Consider the following 26,401-nt stretch of genomic DNA (forward strand, 5'->3'; position numbering starts at 1 on the left):
TGCGGGGACTCCCCTGCCATGCACGTGGCCTCCGTGTGCTTTCTTAACCACAGAGGAAGAGTCCACAACCCCTTTACTTCTGTGTAGCAAGGCTTAGAGCAATAGTTGAGAGCTCATATTAGTACCTGCAAGTTGGAGGCACATGGAGAGAAGGTGCCAAGTTGTTTTAGGCATCAATTTAATCCTGCCTGATGGACATTAAAGCCCCAGAAGTGAGTAAGCTGCCTTTTGTTAAAACTAACCTGAAATAGTTAAATATATATATTATAAATATTATATATGTATATATAATGTTTTTAAACATATATATGTGTGTGTATGTTTATTACATTTGTATGTGGTATGTGTGTGTGTATGTGTGTAGGTGTCCATACCACAGTGCTCATGTGAAGATGAGAGGACTCGTATATTCTCCTTCCACCACCTGGGCTCTGCAGATGGATCAAACTCAGATTGTTAGACCTGGGAGACCCTGCCCCTCCCCAATGCAAAAAGGGGGAGGTGTGTGGAGGTAATCCGAACCCTCTTCCAGGCCACCAAGGACTAGTCTCAATTGGACGGGAGGCTCACTGCTTCTTCTTCCTCCAGATCAGACTCTCTCTGCCAGATCCCCTCCCTGATCTACCCTGTGGAGCCATGGGTCCATGAGCATCGGTCCCAGTATTCTTTCCCCATCAGTGGTTCACAGATTTGGCAGTCGATCAAAATCAAGTTTACCATGCACGATTCCAGGGACATACTCTGGGCCTCCAGAATCAGGATTTCTGAACTTCTAGCCTAGGAATGTGTATTTTGAAAAGTTCCATAGACTTACTGAATCCACAGCCAGATTTAAGAGTCATTGAACCACATAATGCCAAGTAATTGTTCTATTAGATTTAATAATTGGCCAGTTGGAACAGACAGGCGCATGTCCCTCAGGCATTGACCGTGTGTTTTTCTACAGATCTAATCCTTAAGTTCAAGATGTAAGTGTGATCCTTCCAAAAGCTGCAAAACTGCACCTAGGGTAAGAAGTTTAAGTTTCAACTAAAAGTGGATTTCTCCTGAGAGTAACAATGAGGTCAAAAGGCCCCTTGCTTGAACTCGTGCGTGTCCCACAGCCACGTATTCCTGTAGTTACGGGAGCATGATACTGTGACTGAAAGTTCTGGAAAGCATCGTTTCCTTGCATTTCAATTGCTCTTTATCCCTATTGCCCTCCGTGTTGAGTGATTTGGGAGCTAGGACACCAACAAAATGTTTGCACCGTAACTATAGACACCGACAAGATACATATAATTTTGGCTGGTGGAAAACTTACGTTGTTCATATGCTCTTCATAGTTTAGTTACTGCTAGCTGCCCTGACCTAAAACAATTATAATCCAACCACTGTCTGTGCATGTGTACCCAAGCTTGAGAAATGAAAGTGCCAGGTTCAGCTTTACCTCAGATTATGCCACAGCATTAGGGCCAACAAGGGGCAGCTGGTCAGTGACCACCTTGAGTTCAGATGGAATGTTTAAGATCCTCCCTTCAGTGGGACTGAAGAGGTGGTTCTGTGGTTAAGAGTGCTTGATACTCTATTATAAAGACTGGAGTTTGGAACCCAATATGCACAACCCCTGTAAATTTAGCTCTGGGGACTCCTGCACACACACACACACACACACACACACACACACACACACACTAATGACTGGAGAGATGACTCAATAGTAAAGAACTCTTACTGCTCTTCTAGAGGACCCACCCAACTGCCAGTAGCTCCAGTTGTGTGGCATCTGACGCCCTCTTCTGGCTTTCTCAGGTTCCTGCATACACATGGTGCATATAAACTCACACACACACACACACATGCACATAAATAATAAATGAATCTTTTAAAAAGAGTAAGGCTGTGGTGGTACATGCCTTTAATCCCAGTACTCAGGAGGCAGGGGCACGTGGATATCTGTGGGTTCAAAGCCACCCTGGTCTACATAGTGAGATCCAGGATAACCAAAGCTACATAATGAGACCCTGTCTAAAAACATATAAGCAAAACTGAAAAAGACCTGAAGAGCAATGATGCCAATAAGCCTGCTAAAATGGAAGTGGGAAAGCTCGCAAGATCACAACCAAAGGCAAAGAACTACAGGAAACGGAGGGATATTGAGAGTGGGAGAAATAGTTTGCTCCAGGGAACAACCTCCCAATTGATGATGCAACACTAGTGGTCATCCCCGAAAACATAAACGTATAAGTAACATTATACAGAGTGAACAGGTTGTATTCATGTGCTTAGGAATCTATATATGTGTGTGTGTGTGTGTGTGAACAAAGAAAAGGAGGCCATGAATTTGAGAGCATGGGGGTACATGGGAGAGGTTCAGGGAAGTAAAGGGAAGGGAAGAAATGATTTAACTGTATTATTATTTCAAAAACTAAAAAATATTATTAAGAAAACATCAAAAACAGTAAAATGAAACCAGATGACTCCCTGAAACAAGCCCAGCGAACCCAGAGTGGCCTTGAAATCACCTAGCTCCTCTGTGAAAGGCCCCTGGAGAAATTTCCATAGATCCAGCAATGTGACAAGACCAACAGCAAGTGGCAAATAGGAAAGGAAGTCGTGTGCACTAGGACTTGAAGAAGCATCCTTGGATGCACCAAACAGAGAGAACATGACCAGCTCCTTGCAGTCTTGATGCACAGAGCAGGACAGAAACATCACTGTTCTATGCATGCGTCATCAAAGAGTTTGCAGACAAATAGTTGTTTTCGGGAGGATAAGGTAACTGAACAGTAAACAGGTTTTTGTTTTCCTAGAATTTTGAGGATTTTTTAAAGTTTGTCAGCTTCCAACATTTTCTTGCGGTGGTGCGTTATTTTATGATTCTAAGTAGATATTTACTATTTCTTATTACGTGGGAGTTAAAATTATTTCTCTGAAGAAGGGCCTGTGCAATTGTGTAAGCTTCAGGCTTGGGAGCTCTGGGGTGGCTGAAGTCAGCACCTCACCCCCACACTCTGATAATGGATGAGAAAGACCCTAATGGGTTTGCCCTTTACGGCTGCCTCAGTCTACTGAAAACCAAATCTGCTTGTTTGTCAGCAAATGCACTGCTGATGGATTGTAATGACTCTAAAGGATTCTTCGTGGCCAGAAAGATAAATAATACATTGTTTAAAGGGTTTCAAACTCTTGCGATGTTTCAGAAGATGCCATTTGTTAGAAATGAAAGAGAAATGAGGAGGAAGGCTATATCACACTCGAAGAGAAGATGCACAAACAGCTAATTGTGATTAAGCATGCTAGCTGAAGGTGATTTACTGTTGACTTCCATCAATGTTATAAAATCCTTCTTGTGTATAAAGGCAGTTGAGCAGATCCCAAATCACAAAGCCAGTCCGGCATGGTACAATTCTCCCTCAAAACTTTTGTCTTCTTTCTTGCAAGGTCATGGTAACCTTTGAGATGGGGCATGGCTTCCCAGAGAAGATGCTAAATTACCCAGTCGCTCTTGCTGCTGATTCATCTTGGTCTCCACGCCTGCCGAACCTCACTTCCAGTATATAACAGATGCAAAGGGTAAGATCATTCTCCCTCAGTACTGCCCCACTTTGAATAATCTTGGTAGTTACCATCCAGTCTCTAAAAACCACTCACTTAAGATTCTCTGCTCATGGTGTGTTTAGTCATAAGGTTTACTAAAAATAATTGTCTTCATCTGTAAACGTTTGGTAGCCACTGGTTTATACAGCACTGGACTGATGTTTTACATCTGTGCCACACTGCTTCTCAGAGCTCTAACAAGCAGCCTTTAAGTGCAGACTACGGGCTGGGGTTTGGAATTCTTCCCAGCTTGTAAAATCAAAAAGCCCTTTTTTGAGGAATTAATATTTCAGGGACCGTATCTTTGGGAAATGCTGCTTTGGACCACAGTAACATGAAGCAAAGGGATGTAAATTCTTTCGGTAACATAAAAACCAAGCGAGTGGCATGATTTTACAGTAATAGTTGTCACTGTTATTAACAAGACCACGATTATCAAAGGGGTCCGCTGTTGTCTAATATTTCCTACTGGGTGCATTGAAGCTATCAGTGTGAGTTTCCACATATAGTAATTTTATTTTATTTTATTTTTTATTTTTTTATTTTTTGGTAATTTTATTGTACAACAAAGTCGAGGGGAAAAGTTCTACCCACTTCTCTTGTAAGCTCTCTGCTGCTGCCTCAAGAGATTTCATTACATTTTTTTTAAATCTTCACTGCATTTATTAAAAAACATAGACTGTCAAAGCAATCACCATCAAAACCCCAATGATCTATATATAATTTTTACAGAAATAGAAAATCTCATCATGAAATACCAAGAGGCAACAGAAAGCCTAAACAATTTTGAGAAGGTGCAGATGGGAAGGTGTTCAGGAATTACTCCTGAATCCAAAAACACATTCCAGAGCTACAGAGACCAAAAGGTTGTGGTACTGGGGTAGAGGCATAGCTTAGTGGTAGAATGTTCATCTCTTGTGCAAAAAAAGCCCTTGGATCAATCCCCAGAATGTGGTGCTGTCCTAAAGACAGACAAATAAACCAAGAGACTACTTTGCAGCATCCAGAAATAAACTCCTACATGTTTAAACGTAAACAAGTGACCTTTGACAAGTGTGCCAAGACCCTTAGTGGAGAAACGTGATCTCTTCAATGAATAGTGCTTGGGGAAAAGTAGATATCCATGCATCAAATAGTGAAGTTGGGGGTCTGGAGAGATGGCTCTGAGGTTAAGAGTTCTACTTCCTCTTGCAAAGAACCCATGTTCAGATACCAGAACCTACATAATAGTTTGAAACCATTCATTAATTCCCGTTCCAGGGACTCTAATGACCTCTTGTGACCTCTGAAGGTACTAGACACATATGTGGCACACAAACATCCATGCAGGCAAAATAGTAATACACATAAAATAAAATAAATACACCTAAAAATGTTTCAAAAAGAATGAAGCTGTATGCACGCATGCATAAGAGTAAATAACAATATACTATAAACCTAGAAGAAAAAACAGGAAAGTCTTAATGATATGGATCTTGGCAATAATTTCTTGGATATGGCAATAAAAATAGTGAGCAAAATAGGTAAGTGACAAAAGTAAATTTAAATCTCATGTGGCTCATAGGACACGCTCAGCGTGGTGGGAAGGGGACACATGGGAAAGTGCAAGTAAAGTACCTGTCTAACATGAGAATCACATCAACCCAGCCTTTAATCCCAGCACTTGGGAGGCAGAGGCAGGCGGATCTCTGTGAGTTCGAGGCCAGCCTGGTCTACATATGGAATTCCAGGATTCCAGGACTGCCAGGACTACACAAAAAAATCTTGTCTCAGAAAACCAAAGGAAGGAAGAAAGAAAGAAAGAAAGAAAGAAAGAAAGAAAGAAAGAAAGAGGAAAAGTGTGGGGAAATCATATTCAGACTCAACAGGACTTTCATAACTTGTCAAAAATATTTTTTTTTTTGGTTTTTGATAGATGGCTTTTTTGTGTAGCCCTAGCCATCTTGAAAATATCTCTGTAGACCAGGCTGGCTTTGAGATCAGAGATATGCCTGCCTCTGCCTCCTAAGTGCTGGGATTAAAGGCATGAGCCGCCACCACCTAGTGACAAAAATAATCTAGACCTGAACAAAGTCAGAGTCTAAAATGACATACAGAGAACCGACAGGCACATTAAAAGATGGTGAGGTTGCTGGAGAGATGGTAGGAGCACTTACTGCTCTTGCAGAGGACCAAGGTTCGCTCCCCAAGACTCACGTAGTTTCTCACAACTGCCTTAAGTCCAATTCTGGGTGGTCTGGTGGAGTAGGAGGCCTCTTGTTTGTTCCCAGCTTCTCAGCCCAGGTAAAGTTCCGGTGTCTGAGTGTCTGTCTCAGCCAGGGACTACATGGTTTCTCTGTGACTCTGCCTTCTTTCTCACAGCATTCATTTTAGTTTACCCCTCCTAGCTAAGTTCTGCCTGCTATAGGCCAAAGTAGTTTCTTTATTCATTAACCAATAAAAGCAACACATAGACAGAAGACCTCCCACACCAATCTGGCACCCTTTTCTGGCCTCCATGGCCTCATGAATTTACTACATATCAGTTCATATGAGCAAGCACATAAATATAAAAAGAAAATATATAAATAAATAAATCTTGCTAACCATCAAAGAAAAAGATCAAAATTTACTACATATCAGTTCATATGAGCAAGCACATAAATATAAAAAGAAAATATATAAATAAATAAATCTTTTTTATTTATATATTGCTAACCATCAAAGAAAAAGATCAAAATCACAGAGAAACTATGTCTCATGGATTAGAATGGCTTCTAGAAAAAGTTAGGACCCTTCTGAGCTGTTGATGGACTGTCCAATGATGCAAGCACTGTGGGAAAGAGCATGGAGCTGTCATATATGCCAGTAACTACATGTCTAGGCATATGATTAAAGGCATTGAAGACATGTGTTGCAGAAATACAAGCACCCACCATATTGGTCTATATCTATCTATATCTATCTATCTATCTATCTATCTATCTATCTATCTATCTATCTATCTATCTGTATGCCAAGAAGTGGAAATGATCCAAAGTGTCTTTTGATGGGAGAGAAGATTTAAAAGAAATATGGTATGCACATGTAACAGAACACTCTTCACTCTTCAAGAGGAAGGCAATTCTGGTGCAGTTGATGAATCTGGAGGACCTAACATTAAGTGAAAAATAAAAAACAACATCGGCACAAGAACTGCAGGACATTTCCCCTAACAGTTGTCTCAAGTACTGAGGTTCTTAGAAACAGAAAGAAGGATGGTGGTGACCAGGGTAGGTGAAAGGGAAGAAGAGAGTTGGAAAATACGATAGGACAACCATCATCCATCTTTTTTTTCCAGGAAAGGAAATGGCCAAGTCCCACACATTTGCATCTCTACATTTTTGGAAGGATGTGCATAGAAAAAAAAAGAACACTTCATGGACCATGTAGAGAAGAGAAGAGAAGAGAAGAGAAGAGAAGCGGATATTCAAATCCCCTGTACAGCGAGCTCCTGCTTTTCCCTCCTGCTCATACAGCACTGATATTCTCCTCTGTTCCCTCCTCATTTCCCTTGATGTTCTCATTCCTGGATCAAGGGCAATGACATCACCATCTGGAGCATTAAGGACAGAGCTGTGACTCAGGCTGAGCAACGCCTGAAGAGAAAGGCTAAGAGGGATGGATTCCTCAGACTTTCTGAAAGCCCTGATCTTCCTCCATGTGCTCCTGGTCCCCATTAACAGTTTTCTAACTTCTAAAAGGAGGCAAAGAAGTGAAATAACCAAAGCTAGAAAAGCTGAAGGGGCATGTGGTGGTGGTACAAGGCTTTATTCCAAGCACTAGAGAGGCAGAAGCAGGTGAATCTGAGTTTGGGGCTAGCCAGGACCACATAGTGATACCCTGTCTCAAAACCAACATAAAAACAAACAACCAAAAACAAAACAAACAGGAAAACTGGTTCAGCATCATTTTCCCCATCCTTCTAAGATTCTCAGTGAGGTTTTTACAAATAAAAGTATTACTAGTGCTATTTTTGTAATAATGATGCCAATTTTGAGGCTTGTTATAGGATGGATGACTGATTACAAACTTTTTCAAAGATAATTGATAAATAAGAACAGGGTTTGGGCAGTGATGGCACAAAACCTTAAGCCCAGTACTTGTGGGGAAGAGGCAGGCAAAACTCTGAGTCCTAGGCCAGCCTGAAGTACAGAATGAGTTCCAGGACAGCCAGGGATACACAGATAAACCATCTTGAAAAACCAAAATAGAACAGAATGATGAACACTGCTTTCCTGTCACCCAGAATGGACCGTTTTCCTACACCGTGACAATCTGGCTTCTCCCTGCCCATCTCCTAAATGTATTTTTCTGTTTTTACTAATTGTATTTAGGAGCAAATTCGAGATGTATCACATTGTTTTCCTGAAATACCTCAGTATGCATTTATAGAAGATCAGTCTTTGCTTTTCTTAATCACACTGCCGTTGCTAGAACAACAAAGCTGGGGCCTTTAAAAGCAACGATCATTCACTGTACAATGAGATCTGAGACTCTGCCTCATCTGTCTGTGTTGAGCGGCTCAAGGGAGGAAGCCGGGATGCAGTTTTCTGGTATGTTTCCTTTCCCATCATTTCTTCTCTCAGATCCTTTCTGCATGAGGCTAGCTTCTCCTAGACTCCTCAGAAAACTGGAGTTTTGCAGGGACTGCTCTTCTTTAATGCGACTCTCACTGTCTTCTTTCTTCCTTTCTGTCATCAGAACAAAGCAACTTCGGGGAAGCTGAAATCTGTTATGTGTGCATACACGTGAACGTAGACTGAGCCAAACAATCAGGTTTGGTTTAATGTGCTCATGCATTGCATATTATCTAATAAACTTATGCCCTGGACTTCCTTTCACGGTCCCAAGATGAAGGGACCACAGATTAGACAAACAGTGAGACACAAAACGCAGGTGACAGGTGTGTTATTTTGTGCTCCGTCACTGTTTATCAGCTCCCTATTTCTCTTCAGAGAGCAAAAGCACAGACTGAATCCTACTGTCAGCTCAGTCATTTCTCTTTCAGCTTAGGGGTCACCTTCTTCAGGTAACTGCCTAGTCAGCCCAGGACCTGTCCTTGTCCCTCACTGAATTTCCCTCTGGATGGCATCTGGGTTTCAGGACTGCAGTCATGGAGGTAAGGATCCTCCCGGCCTCCACTCAAGGGATCCTATTCCATTTTTCTCCACCCTGTTCCCAATAACACTGTCCATCTCGTCCATCTGTTTCTTCCCTCAGTTATGATCTTCTAGATCAGTGGTTCTCAACCTTCCTAATGCTGTGACCCTTTAAATACAGTCCCTCAGGCTGTGCTGACCCCCAACCATAAAATTAGTTTCACTGATACTTCCTAACTGTAATTTTGCTATTGTCATGACTCATAGTGCAAATATTCTTGGAGATAGAGGTTTGCCAAAGGGGTCATGACACACGGGTTGAGAACTACTGCTTTAAAAGCTTCTCCCTGCTCTCTTGGTGTGACGTCTTCAGAACTTGACTCTGAAGCAGACAGGAGTAAGAAGACAGAGAAAGAAAGGATGGGTGAGTTGGTCATGACACCCATCACTACACACACCCATGGCTTAAATCTACTAGAGGGAACCAAACATAAAACACACGCTTCACATTACAGTCACCTGCAGGTGGGACATATGCACGCCAGTCCTCACCTGCCTTTCAAGGAGGGCTACTTCTCTTGACGGAATCCCCTGCCCTCAGGAAGAAATTGAGTGTGGGGGTTGCAAAAAAAAAAAAAAAAAAAGCTTGCCAACACTAGAAGGCCTCAAGACAGGCAGAAAAAAACAAAACAAAACAGAAATCAAAGTAAGTATACAATGAAGCTGAGGTGTTAAGTCAGGTTTCATCAACATTCTTGGGTCAGAGCATACAACATGAACACTTTGAATGGCACATGCTGTCACACAATGCTGTAACAACAAAAGGGCACTGCTTGAAAGACCTCGTCTGATGCATGGCTATTGAATGTTAGGAGTTTTCTGCTCAAGAAAACCCTAATGATTTAATTATGGAAAACAAAGCCTTAATATGTTTCTGCCGTCATTGTGAGGACTAAATTAGCATTTTTCGATTGTATCTTGTTGAAATTTATATCTTAAAACTTGCTGTTTGAGTTGCTGATGATGTTTTTCATGGGTTTGATAGGTGTGGTGGTGCAGTCCTTTAATCCCAGCCCTGGAGAGGCAGAGGCAGGTTGATCTCTGAGCTCAAGGCAAACCTGATCTACAGAATGAGTTCCAGGACAGCCAGGGAAACACAGAAAAGTCCTGTCTTGAAACCTCCTCCTTAAAAAAAAATCCATTAAATAGGGGTTGGAGAGATGGATCAGTGGCTAAGAGCACTGGCTGCTCTTGGAGAAGACCCAGGTTCAATTCCCAGCAGCCACAAGACAACAACTGAATCTCCAGTTCCAAGAGATCACGCCCTCTTTTGGGTCTCCGCAGGCCCCAGGTACAAGACATACATATGGTACACAGACATACACATGGGGGAAACACCCATACACAAAAAATATAACAAGGGTTTTTATATTTATTTTTATTTAAAGATTTTTAACATATAAGTATTTTCCTGGTATATAGCATGCATATGTATGTATGTATGTCCAGAGCTCTCAGGAAACAGAAGATGGTGTCAGGACCCCTGGGATTGGAGTTACAGATGGTTATGAGCTACCACGTCAGTGCTGGGAACTGAACCCCGATCTTCAGCAAGGGCAGCAAATGCTCTAAACTGCTGAGCCATCTCTCCAGGCTGAAATAAAATAAATTGAGTTTGGATTTGGATGCAGGTAGAATTTTCAGCAATTTTTGAAATGGTCCTAAACATGCCTCTGCGATTTTGTAGTGCCTATTTATGAAATGGGTTTCTCAACATTGAGTGTGATACAATCAAAGATGATCAGTCCTGGAGAAAAAGTGGAAGACATTCTACGTCCTGCAGGGTCTAATACTTAACTACACTTAAATTCCTTATCTAAACTTAAACAAACATATTCATATCATCAGTATACAAATTTGCTTTTGACTTTAATAGATGACAAACCTACATATATAAAACAATGATCTTGTATATAATTCTTTAGAAGTTGTGGCGCACACCTTTAACCCCAGCACTCGGGAGGCAGAGGCAGGCGGATCTCTGTGAGTTTTAGGTCAGCTTGGTCTACAAAGTAAGTTCCAGCACAGTCAGGGCTACACAGAGAAAGCCTGTCTTTAAAAAACCCACAGATGTATTCTTTATGATTCATTATAGATGTTTGGTTCCTATTCCTCTTTTGTCCATGTACATACCCAGGGTTGGGGGTGGGTTGTAGGTGGAGCAAGTGTAAAAAGTCCTCCTTTAAGCAGAGGGACGCGAAGGAGTGACTCAGTGTTGAAGCAGCAAACATGAGGAAATAGGACACACTTATTGAATAAGTGATAAAATCGATCTGCTCTGTCTTTACTAAGAACTTACTGAAAGAAAATGAAAAATAATCGATAGGAAAATAAATGGCCTGGCCACTTAGGTATACATGAGGAAAAGGAAACAATATTTTCCGTGTTATGTAAGAAAGTATTTCCCCACAAACTTGAATGTTAACACATTAAAGGCTTGATAAATAAATAAATAAATAAATAAATAAATAAATAAATAAATAAAGCATTTTAATTTTTGCTTGTTTTTTGAGATAGGGTTTCTCTGTGTAACTCTGACTGTCCTGGAACTCTTTCTGTAGACCTGGCTAGGCTTGAACTCACATAGATCCACCTGTATCTGCTTCCCAAGTGCTGGGACTAGTTATAATATTTTAACTAAATAAAAAGCTTGAATTGTCAAAGAAAGTCAACTGTGGCCTTGCACACCTTTAATCCCCTCACATCTCCCCTCTCTAGAGACCCACTCCTTCCAGCTGGGACCCCAGACACAGTTTTCTAGACCAGAGCTAGGAAGCTAGGGATCAAGCTTGGAGCACATGTGCTCTCAAATCACAGCAGAAACTCTGGTCTTTGGAGCCTCCTTGAAAACCACCCTCACCATACAAGTGAGTCTTGTCAGCTTCACCTCAGATGGCTTGCAGAATCTCAGTGACCTCATGGACCCTCTGCTCCCTCGGTCCTAGGCACCAGCCTCATGTATTCGTCAGCAATGATGGAGACAGACAATGGGTGCTGAAGGCTGAACATATGGCTGCAGACATTCTAGGCAGAGGCTGAGTGATAGTCTCAGTCTTCTTTTTAAATTTTATTTTGAAGCAGAGTCGTATTCAGTTTCATGCTAGCCTTGGACTTCTCATCCTCCTGCTTCAGCCTCCCAAGTAGTTGGGTGTTTCCATAGGCTTTTCTATTGCTGTGATAGATCACCCTGACAAGAAGCAATGGGGGAAATGAAAGGGTTCACTTGGTTTGTATTCCTAGGTCACAATCCATCACTGAGAGAAGCCAGAGCCGGGACTCAAGCAGGAACTGAAGCAGAAATCATGGGAAAATGTTGCTTCCTGACTCACTTAGCTTGCTCAGCTAGCTTTCTTAAATGGTCCAGACCCACCTGCCTAGGGATGGTGCCACCCACAGTGGGCTGGGCCCTCCCACGTCAATGAAGACTTGGCATGACCACAGGTCAATCTGATGGGAACAGTTATTCATATGAAGTTCCCAGATGACTCTAGGTTGTATCAAGTTGACAGCAAAAGTAGCAGGCACACTTTGACCATAGCAGGCAACATCGGGACCAGGAGTTTTTAAGTTTATTGAGACAGTATCTCACTTTCTAATCAATGCTGTTTTCAAACTCAAGGCAATCCTCCTGTCTTTGTTTCCCGGGAGCTTGGTTCACAAGTGTGAACCACCTCACCCAGAGCGGTTGTCCTTTTAAAACCTAAATCAGATTCTGTACTTCTCAAAACCCTTTAATGATTTTCTTTCATTCTAACTTAGACTAAAAAAATCATTAAAAGGATTTATAAATCTCTGCATGATTGTCCTGATACCTGTGTGTGTGACTCTCCTGTGCTTTCTCCTGATTCACTCTGTTCCTGCCATTAGCTCCGGTGCTGTGTCTACAGCATGGGAACACTTCACCTCAGGACCTTGGTGCGTGCTGTCCACTGTGCTCAGGACCATCTCCCCTCAGTCACGTGGGTCCGTCCCTCACTTCCTTAAGGACCTGTACACTTTACTTTTTTTTTCTTTTTTCTTTCTTTCTTTCTTTCTTTTTTTTTTTTTTTTTTTTTTTTTTTTTTTTTTTTTTTTTTTTTTTTTGGTTTTTCAAGACAAGGTTTCTCCGGGAAACAGTCCTGGCTGTCCTGGAACTCACTTTGTCTATCAGGCTGGCCTCGAACTCACAGAGATCCGCCTGCCTCCTGAGTGCTGGGATTAAAGGCGTGAGCTACCACCTCTCACCTCCCCTGCCCCGCCTCTTGCTCTACTTTTTAAAAAATAGCGTCTTTGATTTAGTTGTTGACAATTTCATACTCTCTTTCTCTCTCTCATACACACACACACACACACACACAATGTATCTTGATCATATCCATTACACACACACACACACCACACACACACACAGGTCTATAACTTCCCTTTCCTTCCTTCAAGCTTGTTCCCACCCCCTGATCCATTGGGTTCAGTGATGTTGATTGGCCCTGTTGACTCCATCCTGCACAGAGGACCATAGCTCTCTGAGTGCAGTGGCCAAGTCAAGTCCAGAGGACAGCCTTTCCTAGCTCTGCTCCCTCATCCTCTGGCTCTTACAGTCTTTCTGCCCCTTCTTCTGTGATGTTTCTTGAGCTGGACAGGCAGGACTGTTCCTTCTGGGGCTGAGCCTTAACTGTCTCTAATTCCCAGCACTCTAACCAGTTATGAGACCGGCATTAACGCCACCCACTGCAAAGAGAAGCCTCTCTGGCCAAGGCAGAGGACAATTCACTGTACTTTTTCTCCACGGCACCCTCACTCCCAGCTGCGTAGCACACCCATTTGTTTATTATTTGTCTATCCTATGTGCTGGGAGTTCTAATAGAACAGGATTGGAGTCATATTGGCTCATTGTATTCACGTATTCCCAACCTTTACTGTCTGGCAGACCATAGAGACCATCAATAGTATTTTTATGAATAAACCTAATGTGATGGAAGGAAAGTATGGTTATTATTATAACCAGGTAAAAACACACACCTGTGGAAATAAATTTCATTACAGCAATGGCTGTGCTGAGTGTAGTCTGTGGGAGATTTACATTTTTTTCCTTCCTGAAAACTCTGATTGTTGTTCATTGGTAGGGAGCTTACTAAGCATGTGTGAGGCCCCCCAAGTCCAACCCTTGATATTGCACAAAGAAGACAGCATTCTTTCCTGAACATTCTTTAAGGTAGTTGTGTGACTTCTCTACATATTTGGAAATTACTAGGTTTTTCCATCTTATAACAAATGATGTGACGGCCAAATGTGATAAATTCTAAATGAAGTCTGTTGGAAAGTTTTCAAGTTTGCCTGCTGGGCTTTCTTTGAAGTAACAGCATAAATACAAGTGAAAAGCTGTGTCTCCATGTGAATTTCTCTCTCTCTCTTTCTCTATTCCTCTAGTCTATCTGTCTGTCTCTCATGTATGAGTAATTTGCCTGCATATATGTCTGTGCACAGGAATGCCTGGTATCTGTGGAAGCTGGAAGGCAGAACATCAGATCCTCTGGGACTGGACTGACAGATAATTGCCAGTTGCCTGATATCAATTCTGGGAACCAAACCTAGATCCTCTGCAAGAACAACAAGTGTAGCCAGGTGGTGGTAGTGGCGCATGCCTTTAATCCCAGCACTCGGGAGGCAGAGGCAGGCAGATCTCTGTGAGTTTGAGGCCAGCCTGGTCAACAATAGCTACTTCCAGGACAGACTCCAAAGCCACAGAGAAACTCTGTCTTGAAAAACAAAAGCAAAAACACAAAAACAAACAAACAAAGAGAAAGAACAACAAGTGCTCTTAGCCAATGAATGGCTCTCTCTCTCCAGGCCCCATCTCACATTCTTAAGGAATTCAATGGCTTGTGCTTGCAAGGCCCCCCAAATTGTCCACATTTAAAAAATAAACTTTATCAAACTCCACATTGTACCTCTTCTGTGTCGGGATAAATGTCCCCCTAAAGGCCCATGTGTTAGTGCTTCTTTAGAAGGTAGGATAACTGTTAGGAAGTGGGGCCTAATCAGGTCACGGGATCAGGTCTGTGAGGATGAACATTGGGACCCCAGTCCCTCCTCTTTTTTCATTTTGCTCCCTGGCTACCACAAGATGAAGCGTTCCAGAGTCACCATATATCGTTCAACACAGGCTCAAAAAAAGCAACAGGGCCAGTGACCCAAAGTCTCCTATACTAAAAGTCAAGGCAAACCTTTTTCCTTTATAATTTGCTTATCTCAGGAATTTTGTTACAGTACTGTAAAGCCAACAAACACAATTCTAGAAATATATACGATGAAAATTAAACTTACATTTTATAATAGTTTCAGATTTACAGAAACTTGCAGAGATTCCCAGTGTTCTCAAAATCACCACATCTAGTTCCTGGTTATTTGTACCCTACATTAATATTCTACATTTATAATAATCAAGGACCCAGTACTGATACATTATTGCTCACTAAAATCGACGCTTTATTCAAAATTCCTACTTTGTTACCCATGCCCCTTTTCTGTCTCAGTGTCTCCTCTAGGATAGTCACAGCACAGTCAATAGGCCGTCCTGTTTTCTTGGACTCTTCCATTGAATTCTTGGTTGCCAGAGGCCAGGCATCCTCACCAGTTCCAGTGTCTTCTGAAACAGGACCTGGGCAAATGCTGAATCCGATCGACCCAGTTTCTATTTTAAAATGTCAGCCGTTTGATGGAATGATTTAATACTTGCTTCTGAGTAGCTTTATCTACCTAGACATCTATCCCTCTGATATGAACAGTGATACTCCACTTGGGCCTGAGGTTTTATGAAGGGCTTTGTTTATTACAGCTGACAGATCTGTAGAGCATAGCTGCTACCTGTGTCTCATCTTTGAGTGTCAGAAGAACTGGGTGACAGCTGCCTCATCTCTTTTGGCTGCTCCACCTTGATCTGGATCCTAGGGACCCTGGGGCTTCTTTCACAGGCATCTGTGAGGATCCCTACATCAGATACAGGAACCCCAACATAAATAATGATAAGTGCTACTGGAGACTGGGGCCTAAGATTTTATGTTACATATATAGCACATCTGATCCTTACAATGTGCAATAAATAAGGATGCAGTGAGTACCTTTATCCTAATTTTGGTTTAGGAAACCAAGGCACAGAAAACGTAGTCTGGAAATACACTAAGGGCGAAAAACAGACCTGGAACCTGGGCTCAGAACTGCCAAGGCACGTGTTCTGTGAATGAACAGCCCTAATCTTTTGTCAAGACAGAGACTTCTGAAACTAGAATATTGTTTGGATGGCCAAGGGAGGGACCGTTCATTGGAAAGCATGGCTGTTTCCCATTTACTTGGGTCTTCAAAACTTAAGTAACCCAGCATCCAATATCTGATATATTCAAGATATGAGCAAGGTTCCGGTAAAGGCAATTCAAATCCTAGAATGCATACTGAGCTACTCCTTGCCAACTTAAGGCCCAGTTCACAGAGGCAGGCAGATCTCTGTGAGTTCAAGGCCAGCCTGGTCTACAGAGAGAGTTCTAGAACAGGCTCCAAAGCTACACAGAAAAACTTTGTCTCGAAAAATGAAATCAAAACAAACAAACAAACAAACAATACTCAATTCAACACATTTTTCTTCCTAGGCAAAGTCAGGTCGCCAGAATGACCAAGTTTCCATGTTTACTCTTACAAGTAGCATGGTTGGTCACTGGACTTTGTGGTCCACGAGATCTAGTGTCTGTGGCCTACCTAACACTCTCCAGGTATCGCCAACTCTCTTTGTGGCACCAAGGAAATCCTTATAAGACATTTTTATGAGTCCTAGGAATTAACATCTGTCCCCAAGTTATAAAATAATTTAGGTGTTGGGTTCCTTTCAAAACATTATCCAAACTGGTTGTGTTGACTCATGCCTGTGATTCCAATACTTGGGAAACTGAAACAGGAGGATTGCTGTGTTTGCTACCCATGAGTTCCAGAATAGCCTGAGTTAGAATGTGGGATACTGTCTGCCCAAATCAAAACAAAAATATCACCTATCCAAGCACAATAAATTTAGTTATTGTTAACCAAAGTCCTGTAACTATTTATAGAAAGTATTGGCAAAAGTTATAACAGTGTCTTTCAAAGACTGTTCCGTACTTTGGGACCTAAAGCACCATGACCTACACAAGAAACATGGGCACCAATGTGATAAATACTTTGGGAATGCCATTTGCATACTCTAGATAGGAGCTGGAAGATCTGCTTCAGATCTCACTTAGAGCAAATCTATGGTCTCTGTGTCTGAAGGTCCACAGCCAGGGATGGTTTCATCCTTGGGGGATTGTTATGGTTGTCACGATCTGGATGCTTTGCTATTGACTTCAGATCGGTAGAGGCCAAGGAAACCACTCTGATGTAGGTGGGTCTTCTATGTATGTGTTGTTTCATTGGTTAATTAATAAAGAAAACTGCTTGGCCTGATAGGTCAGATCATAGATAGGCAGAGTAGACCCAACAGAATGCTGGGAAGAAGGGAAGTAGCACAGACATCATAGCTCTCCTCTCCAAGATGGATGCAGGTTAAGATCTTCCCGGTAAGCCACCACCGCATGGTGCTACACAGATTACTAAATATGGGTTAAAGCAAGATGTGAGAATTAGCCAATAAGAGGCTAGAACTAATGGGCCAAGCAATATTTAAAAGAGTACAGTTTCCATGTAATTATTTTGGATAAATCTAGCCAATGGCTGGGAGCTGGGCAGCGGGAGCCGCCCGCAGCTCCTTACTACACCACTTAACTTTGGTCATGCGCAGAATGTAAATTCAAAATGTAAGTAATGCTGGTGTGAGAAGCCCCGATGTAAGTGAGAATGCACAACTGGCTACAACTGCTAAAGCTTGTGTGTTTTGTCCAAACACACACTATATCCTAGCACACAGGTCTTCAGAGCTCTTACTGGCCTTTTGGGCATCTTCAGCATGGAGCTGGGCGTGTGAAAAGAAGCACACAGCTCTCTCCACATTAGCTTCTCTTGCGTCTGTGCACTGCTGCTCCTTAGACCCTTTCAAGTTTCCTGAGCGGCATGGCAAGCATAGCACACACCTAACCAGAGCTTCAAGAACCCCGTGTGGAACTGTGCGTGAGACACACATGCTGAAAGGGAGTGGCAGGTGAGGAGCAGAAAAGTCTCAAAGATGACTCTGTTAGCTTTGAGTCAGTCTGCAACCTTTCAAGGTCAGAGGAGAGCTTTTTGTTTTCCATCAACCGGCCCTCTTATTACTGTCCCCATCATAGAATTATATATATCTATATCTATCTATCTATCTATCTATCTATCTATCTATCTATCTATCTATCTTGTACCAAATAATTATAAAGCTCGAAACTAGAAAGTCATTGTATTTAAACAAGTTTAACTTAAAGCCTTAAATTTAAGACATAGTACTTGCTCTGTTCACACAGAGTGAAAATACGCTTATTTTCAAATGCTCCAGATATGTCTTAGTCAGTTAGAATTCCCCAGAAATTTGTCTCATTTTGTTTTGCTTTGTTTTGTGTTTGGAGACAGGGTCTCATGTAGCCTAGGCGGGCCTCAAACTCCATATGTAGTTGAGGATATTCTGAATGACTAATCTCCTGCCTTTACCTCCCAAGTGCCTGGATTACAGGTTTATGATATTTGCATCCTCTTTATGCCCTTATGGGGTGCTCAGGATGACGCTGGGTGTGTCAGCACCTCCCAGCTGAGCTGCTACCCCAGCCTTCTTAGGTAACTCTTGTTGTTTTTCCACTGGTTCCTTTCTGTCCTCCCTCTTGAGTTTGCTTCCTTGTCAGTTTTTGCAGCTTTTCTCTGTGGCACCATGTGGTCTTCAGAGGATTGGGATGGAAATGTTCCTACTGCCTGAAATAAAGAAAAAAAAAAACCTTGCAAAGCCATTTTCTCCTTGTTTGCTAAGTGAGGAGATAGGTGGCCATTCTCCTCTTCACAGGGTGGGGTGGGGGACCCTGGAGGGACACAGGGAAGGAGAGGTTAAGAATATCTAAATATCACTGCGCAAGCTGTACCCAAAGACTCCTGTACAATATACTGCTGACTTGTTTCTTTGGAGTTCCGTTCCACACATATTGGGGTTTTCATAAGCTCAGCATCTTCTCCATCCGAAGTGGAGAGTTCTGTGTTCTCTGAGTCTGGATGATTAAAGTGGGCATGAGAAAGAAGGAGGGGGTGAGACTAGCCTCTGGACTTAACCTGGGCTTCTCAATCGATGAACTTCCTTGCCAACTTCTTTCTTTGCTCTCTATCTCTGTAACCGCCTGGTACTTAAAACAGCTGCATCTAGAGCGTTCATCTCCAAGGGAACAGCTGCACTCTGCTCCCAGTCTTCTAGCCTTAAACTCAAGAAGCAACCTTTCAGAAGAGGAAAGGGGTATTGCCCGGTTCCCAAATTTCCTCCAAACGGTGGAGGGAAAATGCCCTTCTCCGCTTCCACTCTGAGATGAACACTGCCGTCTGCCTGGGCCCTGCTAATAAAAGCGCAAAGCGTAAATGGCTTGGGGATTATTGGCTTTCGCCCTTGGACTGAGACGTGAGATCAGCTGGGGGAAGGAACCGCCTCAACCAGGCTGAGAGGCCGCCGCTTCCCCTTCCTGCGCGGGTCCTGCATGACGTCACGGTGAGCTCTTGCTGGTAGGGGGAGAGGCGACTTCTCCCGGGACCTAACCCCAGGCAAGGATAAACCAGGTTTTAAAAGAGGAAAGGTGGGAGGAGTAATGTCGAGGAAGAGGAAAACAGAAAAAGCGGGTCCCGGTACCACACCATCTTTAGCGGCTGTGTGTACAGGCAAAAAGGAACAGCCTTAAGCAACTGCACCCCCAAATGTTTTCCTGCAACATCCCCCAACCCATCTTTACCTTACTTTTAAGTCCAACATAAATCGATACAGAAAGCTGTCGGGAGACCTGGGTGGAGAGGATTAGGGGTACCTCAGTCAGGGACCGGGAAGGATCAGAGCATCCGCACTGGGGTGGGGTGGGGTGGGGTGGGTGGACCGGAGGGCCGGGCGGGGGCGCAGCAGCCAGCGGTTACCTCCTCCGCCAGGCGACAGCAGTCAGTGGGGGGAGGCAGAAGCGCCTCCTCCCAGCCCGGAGCCGGGGCTGCAACGCAGGGGGAGCAAGACGCCTCACCTAGCCCCCGATGAGGGGCGGATCATGCCATGGCAGCGCTTGCGAACGACAGCGGCGGCAGCACCCAGAGCCGGAGCAGCAGCCCCGGGAGCCGGGAGGGAGTTGGGGGTACTGCGGCGGGAGCTCGCGACGATGGGGACACCGCAGTCCGGGACACCTCGGCGACCGCCCCCAACCTCCCTCCTCTCGAGGACTACGAGTGCAAAATCTGCTACAACTACTTCGACGCGGACCGGCGCGCCCCCAAGCTGCTGGCATGCCTGCACACCTTCTGCCAGGAGTGCTTGAGCCAGCTGCAGCTCCGCGCCGCCGCCGCCTCCAGCGCGGCCCCTGAGCGCGCGCCGCGCCCGCCACCCTGGCACGGCCCGCCCGGCGCCATCGCGTGCCCGGTGTGCCGCCACCGCACGCCGCTGCCGGACAGCCGCGTGCACGGCCTGCCCAACAACACCAAGCTCGCCGAGGCCTTCCCGCTGGCTTTGCGCGCCGCGCACGATCCGCTACCCCAGGACCGACTCCCGCCTCTGGCCTCCCGCCGCCCCGCGCCCACCGCTGCCTCACCGCCAGCCCCCACCCCGCAGCCACCGCAGCCGGCGCCACCTCCCGCGGAGGACACCGCCCCCGGGCCTCGCGGCCGCCCAGGCCTCCACGCCCCGGGAGCCTACGAGAGCTGTCAGAACTGCAAGCGTGCAGCGCTCACCGCCGGCTGCGTCTGCGTGGTCTTCTCTTTCCTTTCCATGGTGGTACTGCTGTTCACCGGTCTCATCTTTGTCAACCACTACGGCGGCGGCGGGGGTGGGGGACCCCCGGGCAGCGGTTCGTCCTCCGGTCCCGCCCCAGCTCCCGGAGGATCGCCCTCGCCTTCGCCCGTAGGACCTATCTGTCTGTCAGTGGCTAGCATCCTGGCACTCTTCTCGGTGGTGGTCACCTGGATCATCTGCTGGCTCAAGTATCGGCCCGAGGGGGCGGCCGCGGGCTCGGCAGCAAGCGGCGGGAGTGGCTCCAGGGCGCGGGCAGCTGCAGCTCCCGGCAGGAGGAGCGACAGGTAGAGGGGGCGACACCCCCGGGTCCCGATGCATTGCCTGCCCTGAGAGGCCCCAGAGAACCCGGCTTCTGGTCCCAGAGGACCTCAGTGCGCTGGGGTTTCTGCTCCCCCACCCCCTTCGTCTTTGACCATGGGTCAATGCCAATCCTCAGTTTCCCGCCTCTCTGTCTTTCTGTTCCCTACTTCGTTGGGCAAGAGGGTTGCTGGTGTGTGGGGGGAGGAGGGTTTCTTTTACCCAGATCTCTGCTTTATGTGCCACCTCACCCTGACCAGAGTGTGTGGCTGTCCCTTCCCAAAATCTGGGGACGTGCAGAAAGCTGATTGCCTCTAGTGCCGTTGGACTTGAATTGCCTAAAAGAAGAATGACTGCGAAGTAAATGCAAATGACCTTTCTGAGTCTAAAAGATCCCCGGAGGGGAGAAACTGTCGAACATCCGACTCTGCACGCAGAGGGGTGAACGTCCAGACCGTCTTAGCACTAGTCGGCATCTGAGCTATGCTGGGCAGGTGCTCAGAGCGCGTGCGTGTGCGTTCCAGGCCATCTCTGTTCTCCCTCAAGCTGGCACGTACTTGTGGGTGATCCGTTGCTTTCCGCCTGGTGGCTGGAGCCGAGCCCAGAAGTCCCATCTCCTGGAGGCTTGCGGTTGTTTTATTCACAGTGCTACTGCCAGGAAAGTCATTTTCATCTTCTGTAACCGGACTCGACTCAGGGAGCTTAAAGAGCTTGACCTCCTTTCTCTCAAAACTGACTGACTGTTGCCCCCACCTGGAAGATAATGAAAGCTATTTGCTCAGAGTATAAACTATAGGCTTTCCCTTTTCCCGTGACCCTCCCCCCATTTCACTTAAAAATAATTTATTTTTGAATATATAAATCTGTAAGTTTTGCACATTGAGATCTCTAGAAGCCGTTTTGAGCGGTATCATTTCTCTGTTACCTCTGATTCAAATGCATTTCAGAACCAGAAGCCGAAAAATCAAGGAGTGTTAGTAATTCATTCAAGATTTTATACTGTGAAACAACTTTCAACTCTATGAAAACACAGACTAATGCCCAAAGATGAAACTGAAAAGAGCCTCTGCCTCTAATGATTATCGAGATATTGTAAATTTATCATATCTTGAGTTTGGCTTTTTGCTGTCATGGAAATCATTGAAATGTCCACACCTGATAGGGGAAAATACATATTGGTTCTGATTTTGAGACTAACGGGAATGATTTGTGAGTGTGTACTTGACATGGTGTAGCTGTCTTTTCAAAAGAAAAACATGGCTCCAAGTGCATTTTGTATGGAAACAAATGTTCCTTCTTTTGGAAATTGGAAAGAGATAGTTTTCATAGTTTGAAAAAAATCAGAGATGTCTCTTGGGGATGTGTCATTTTTCCTCGTGTACTGTGTCGTCTGCATGATGCCCTGACACCATCTTATTAACTGAACTCGAATGAAGCATTTATATCTATCACATGAACGAAGTAATTTATTGGCCATCCATAAGTAGCGTGGCTACAATTTAGGAACCACAATATGGTGTGTTAGATGTCTATGTTGTCTTAATAAAAATAGGAAGTGTTTGTAGAAAATCAGCCACACTGGTTTTGGTGCAATTTTATTTCATGGTGGAAATGCTCCAAGCTATCCGCACAGCCTTTCTTTGCCTTGCATGCACATTCCCAGCCAGGTCCCAGCTGCATGTTTTGAATGAGAAGTAACTCACACTTGAGAGTGTGGTTGCTTAAGATGAGCATTTTGTGTACTTCTGTGCTTCTTTTCTTTTAAAGAAATGTTCCTATTTTTTAAAAGATGCGTGTGGGTGCATGTATGTCTGTGCAGCCTGTGTGATCCTGGTGCCTATGGAGTTGTAAGGAGCCATTGGGGGTCACCATGTGGACACTGGGAGTCTAACACTGGTCTGCCGCTGCTCTAACCATTAAGCCTCTTTCCCAACCTCTGTTTCTGAGCTTTTTAATAAGACGCCCTAAAGACTCACTGAGGACTGTTGCAATGCTTTGGAGAGAGAAGACTTTAGTCCCTATGGCTATGACACCCCCAAAAACTAGATTTTGATGTCACACTGCTTTTGGTTTCTGTGAGCTGTGTCAAGTCCCAAATAGGAGTCACACTTCAGAAATGACTTGTGATTTATTTATACTACAAACAGCTCCTACTGCTTCTATATTTACTTCTGTTTTAGTCACCTTGCCTTACTCCAGTGCAGTCATTCTGTTTGTAATCACTGTGACCGAGATATACCCACACATGTATGTTGTGTGTATGTGGATGTATATGCATGGCACATGCACACCAGTAACAGACCTAGGCTTTGCAGATGTGCCCATGAGTACACACAAAACACAAACATGTGTTTGCTATTTCATTCTCTTCAACTGGCAGCCAATGCCTAGAGTTACTTGGGGACCGGCTTGCTTCTTACTTGTAGTTAGTTTATGTCCCACAGAAGTGAGCGAGAGAGACGTAGGATGAACTGTTCCTCCGACGGGAGGAATGCGCCTTTGAGGTGCCTCCATCACAATGACAGCCACATTTTGCCTCTTTCACGGATTACACATGTAAATGCCGTGTGAAAATTGAGTTAAAATCGCTGAAAATCAAATCGATATCACTCGAGGATCGGTACTTAGAGATATTTTTCACCTTGGCTGGCCTTGCTTTGGTTGCTAATTTTTAACTTTGTCACCAGAAATGGAGTGGTGAGGAAAATGTGTGTCTGCTCCTCTTGCATTCAGACGTGTGAGCCCTCTCCCATTTGGCAGATTCGACTTAACCGTACACCTTTTGCTACCTTTATATTTATACACATCCTTTAGCCATCCTTTTTTAAATTTTCCTCCAGTGCAGGGATTGTAATTGCTATAGCAAATTGTATCTCCTCATGTGTACATGTTGTGAATATGAGAACATATGTATTTATTTATTTGGTTGGTTTTGGTTTTTCAAGACCGGGTTTTTCTGTAGAACAGTCCTGACTGTTCTGGAACTTCCTTTGTGGTATAGACTGGCCTCAAACTCACAGAGATACAGCCTCTCAAGTGCTGGAATCAATGGTGTATGCCACTATGGCTGACTTGGGTGTGTCTTAAATATGCACACTAGTAACAGAACTTGGATTCTATATATTTTAATATCTGACAGAACATCATCTTAGACAAAGCAAGAGTTTGGAAAGACATTGAAATAATATCTGAATTGTCTAGAAGGCTTCTGGGATAATGGGAAGCACCTTCAGATCTTCCCATGACAATTCTCCCCTAGATCTTCTTCCCTCCCTCCCTCCCTCCCTCCCTCCCTCCCTCCCTCCCTCCCTCCCTCCCTCCCTCCCTCTTTCTTTCTTTCTTTCTTTCTTTCTTTCTTTCTTTCTTTCTTTCTTTCTTTCTTTCTTTCTTTCTTTCCTTCTCAGGTTTTCCAAGACACGGTTTCCCTGTGTAGCCTTGACTGTCTTAGAACCTGCTGTATAGACCATGCTGGCCTCAAATTCAGAAAGATTCACCTGCCTCTGCCTCCTCAGTACTGGGATTAAAGGCTTGTACCATCATCTGGAGTCCCCTCACCATTTTAGAGGAGACTGTGTCAATCCTGGACACAGATTCATCTTAAGAGTAAGAAGGTCCGCTAAAATTCTATCTGGTCTGCCATGCACAGCCTCTCAGGAACTTGGAGATCTCAGCACTCTACTTGTGCCTGAGTTCAAGGCAGCAGGTTCTTCTAAATTTCAAGCAAAAGCTTTAATCCTTGGCCCCTGAAGGCTTCCTGATTTGATGAACAGGATCCTCCTCCCAGAAAGTGCATTTGCATCTACAGTCAGGAGAGGCGTTCTTGGAAAGACCATGGGAAATCATTCCACCTCTTTGGGTCTCATGCTCTTTATCTGTAAAAAGTGAGGCTAAGTTCATCAGTGACCCACCTCTGCCTCAAGATATTGGCAGGAGGATTTGTACTCTTAGGAGGACTAACGGTTAAAATACCCCGGAAACTGAAGCTTCCTGAACCCATGTTGCTGCTTTCATTCAAGAATTTAATGTCCCTTTCACAGAGAGTTCTGTCATGTCTACTATCTGTCCCCAGATACTGGAACACTGTCTATCTTTCCTGATGTTTAAAATTGCCTACAGAACTTTGGTTTATTTGCCCTGTTGGGTGAGGAGAGAGTACTATAATTTGTAACCAGAATGTAAAGTCGAGGACAGAAATTTTGCTTTCCTGGTCTTCTCATAAAGCGTGTGTGAGTTCTCAGTACAAAGTAAGTGACTAATAAATAAAGTGGTAAATTGGCAGAAGGAAAACTCTGAACTAAATGTTGGGCAGCTTGGTTCCTGCCTGACTCACTCTGCCAGTGAGTAACTCCCTCCAGAGATCTGAGGGCCAAAGGTGAGAGGGAGAGGAGAGAGAGAAGGGAGGGGGCTTCTCTACTTCATAAGGATTTTTTAAGGGCCAAGGATTAGCAAAGAAGGCATAGGTCTAATTCCCAGCATGCCTAAAACTGAGCATGATGGCACATGGTGCCCTCCTGTGGTGCCAGCTCTGGGGAGGTAGAGGCAGAAAGATCCGAAGTTCAAGTCATCCTCAGCTCTTATGTAACCCAGGCTACATAAGAAAATCGGTCTAAAAACAAAACAAATGCATAAGAAATAGATTTACAAAAAGCACTCTGAGTCCTGAGGGAAAATGAGAGCCTGCAGGGGAACTCACACTGCATATTCAACAACAGAACCACCGAGAGCTTTTTGGCTTTTGTTTCTAAGCATTTCTGCGTTGTGACATTAGGATATGTTTGTGCCGCGTGTTCTATAGCGAGTGGCATCTGTAAGCTTGACAGAAGGCTTCCCCACAACACAAAGAATCGGTTCTGTTACATTCCCCCTTACCCGGTACTCCCTGTTTTGTTATCAATTCCGTTCACTAACCTGCTAATTTTATAAATCTCATGAGTTTCGCTGTCTGATCACTCTGATTCAACCGGTACTCTCTCACACAACTTAATTCCTAATTGTTAATGTCTTTTTTTTTTTTACTAATAAACAGATTGTTAATATCTTTACATTTCTGCTTTCACACAAACATGAGTAAATTCAAATAGCAGGCAGGCATCCTTGTTGACTGTACACCTCTTTCTTCCTTTGAAGCCATGTTTTACTGAGAATGTTAGAGTGTGCCTTAAAAGACCTATTATTTGAGCGGCCACTGTCTCATCTCTTAGATGAGTGCTAGAAGCAACTGGAGTTGACCTTAGCTTGAAGTTATGTGGATGAATCAAGCGCAGGGAAGATTGTATCTATAATTCACTAGGTCTCTTGATTGTCTGTGGAAGATAAAGTTTATAAGGATTACCCCATCGCTATTCCCTTCCATCAGTTTTGATCCTGAGGCTTCGGCTCTCTTAAGCAGACCTAAAACTTGCCAAAGAGAAGCAATTTTGCTTCCGTGATAAATTTGCAG

At 44.1% G+C, this 26,401-nt stretch overlaps 1 protein-coding gene across 1 annotated transcript; it reads left to right on the top strand.

The window, feature by feature from the left end:
- The first annotated feature begins 19,935 nt into the window (after window positions 1-19,935).
- LOC130870106 (RING finger protein 223) lies at window positions 19,936-22,405 on the top strand. Its single transcript, XM_057762689.1, has one exon. The coding sequence runs from the start codon at window positions 19,936-19,938 to the stop codon at window positions 20,950-20,952; it is 1,017 nt and encodes a 338-aa protein (XP_057618672.1). The 3' UTR covers window positions 20,953-22,405.
- Window positions 22,406-26,401: the final 3,996 nt, after the last annotated feature.

Source organism: Chionomys nivalis, chromosome 2 (genome assembly GCF_950005125.1).
Source record: "Chionomys nivalis chromosome 2, mChiNiv1.1, whole genome shotgun sequence".
Taxonomy (NCBI): domain Eukaryota; kingdom Metazoa; phylum Chordata; class Mammalia; order Rodentia; family Cricetidae; genus Chionomys; species Chionomys nivalis.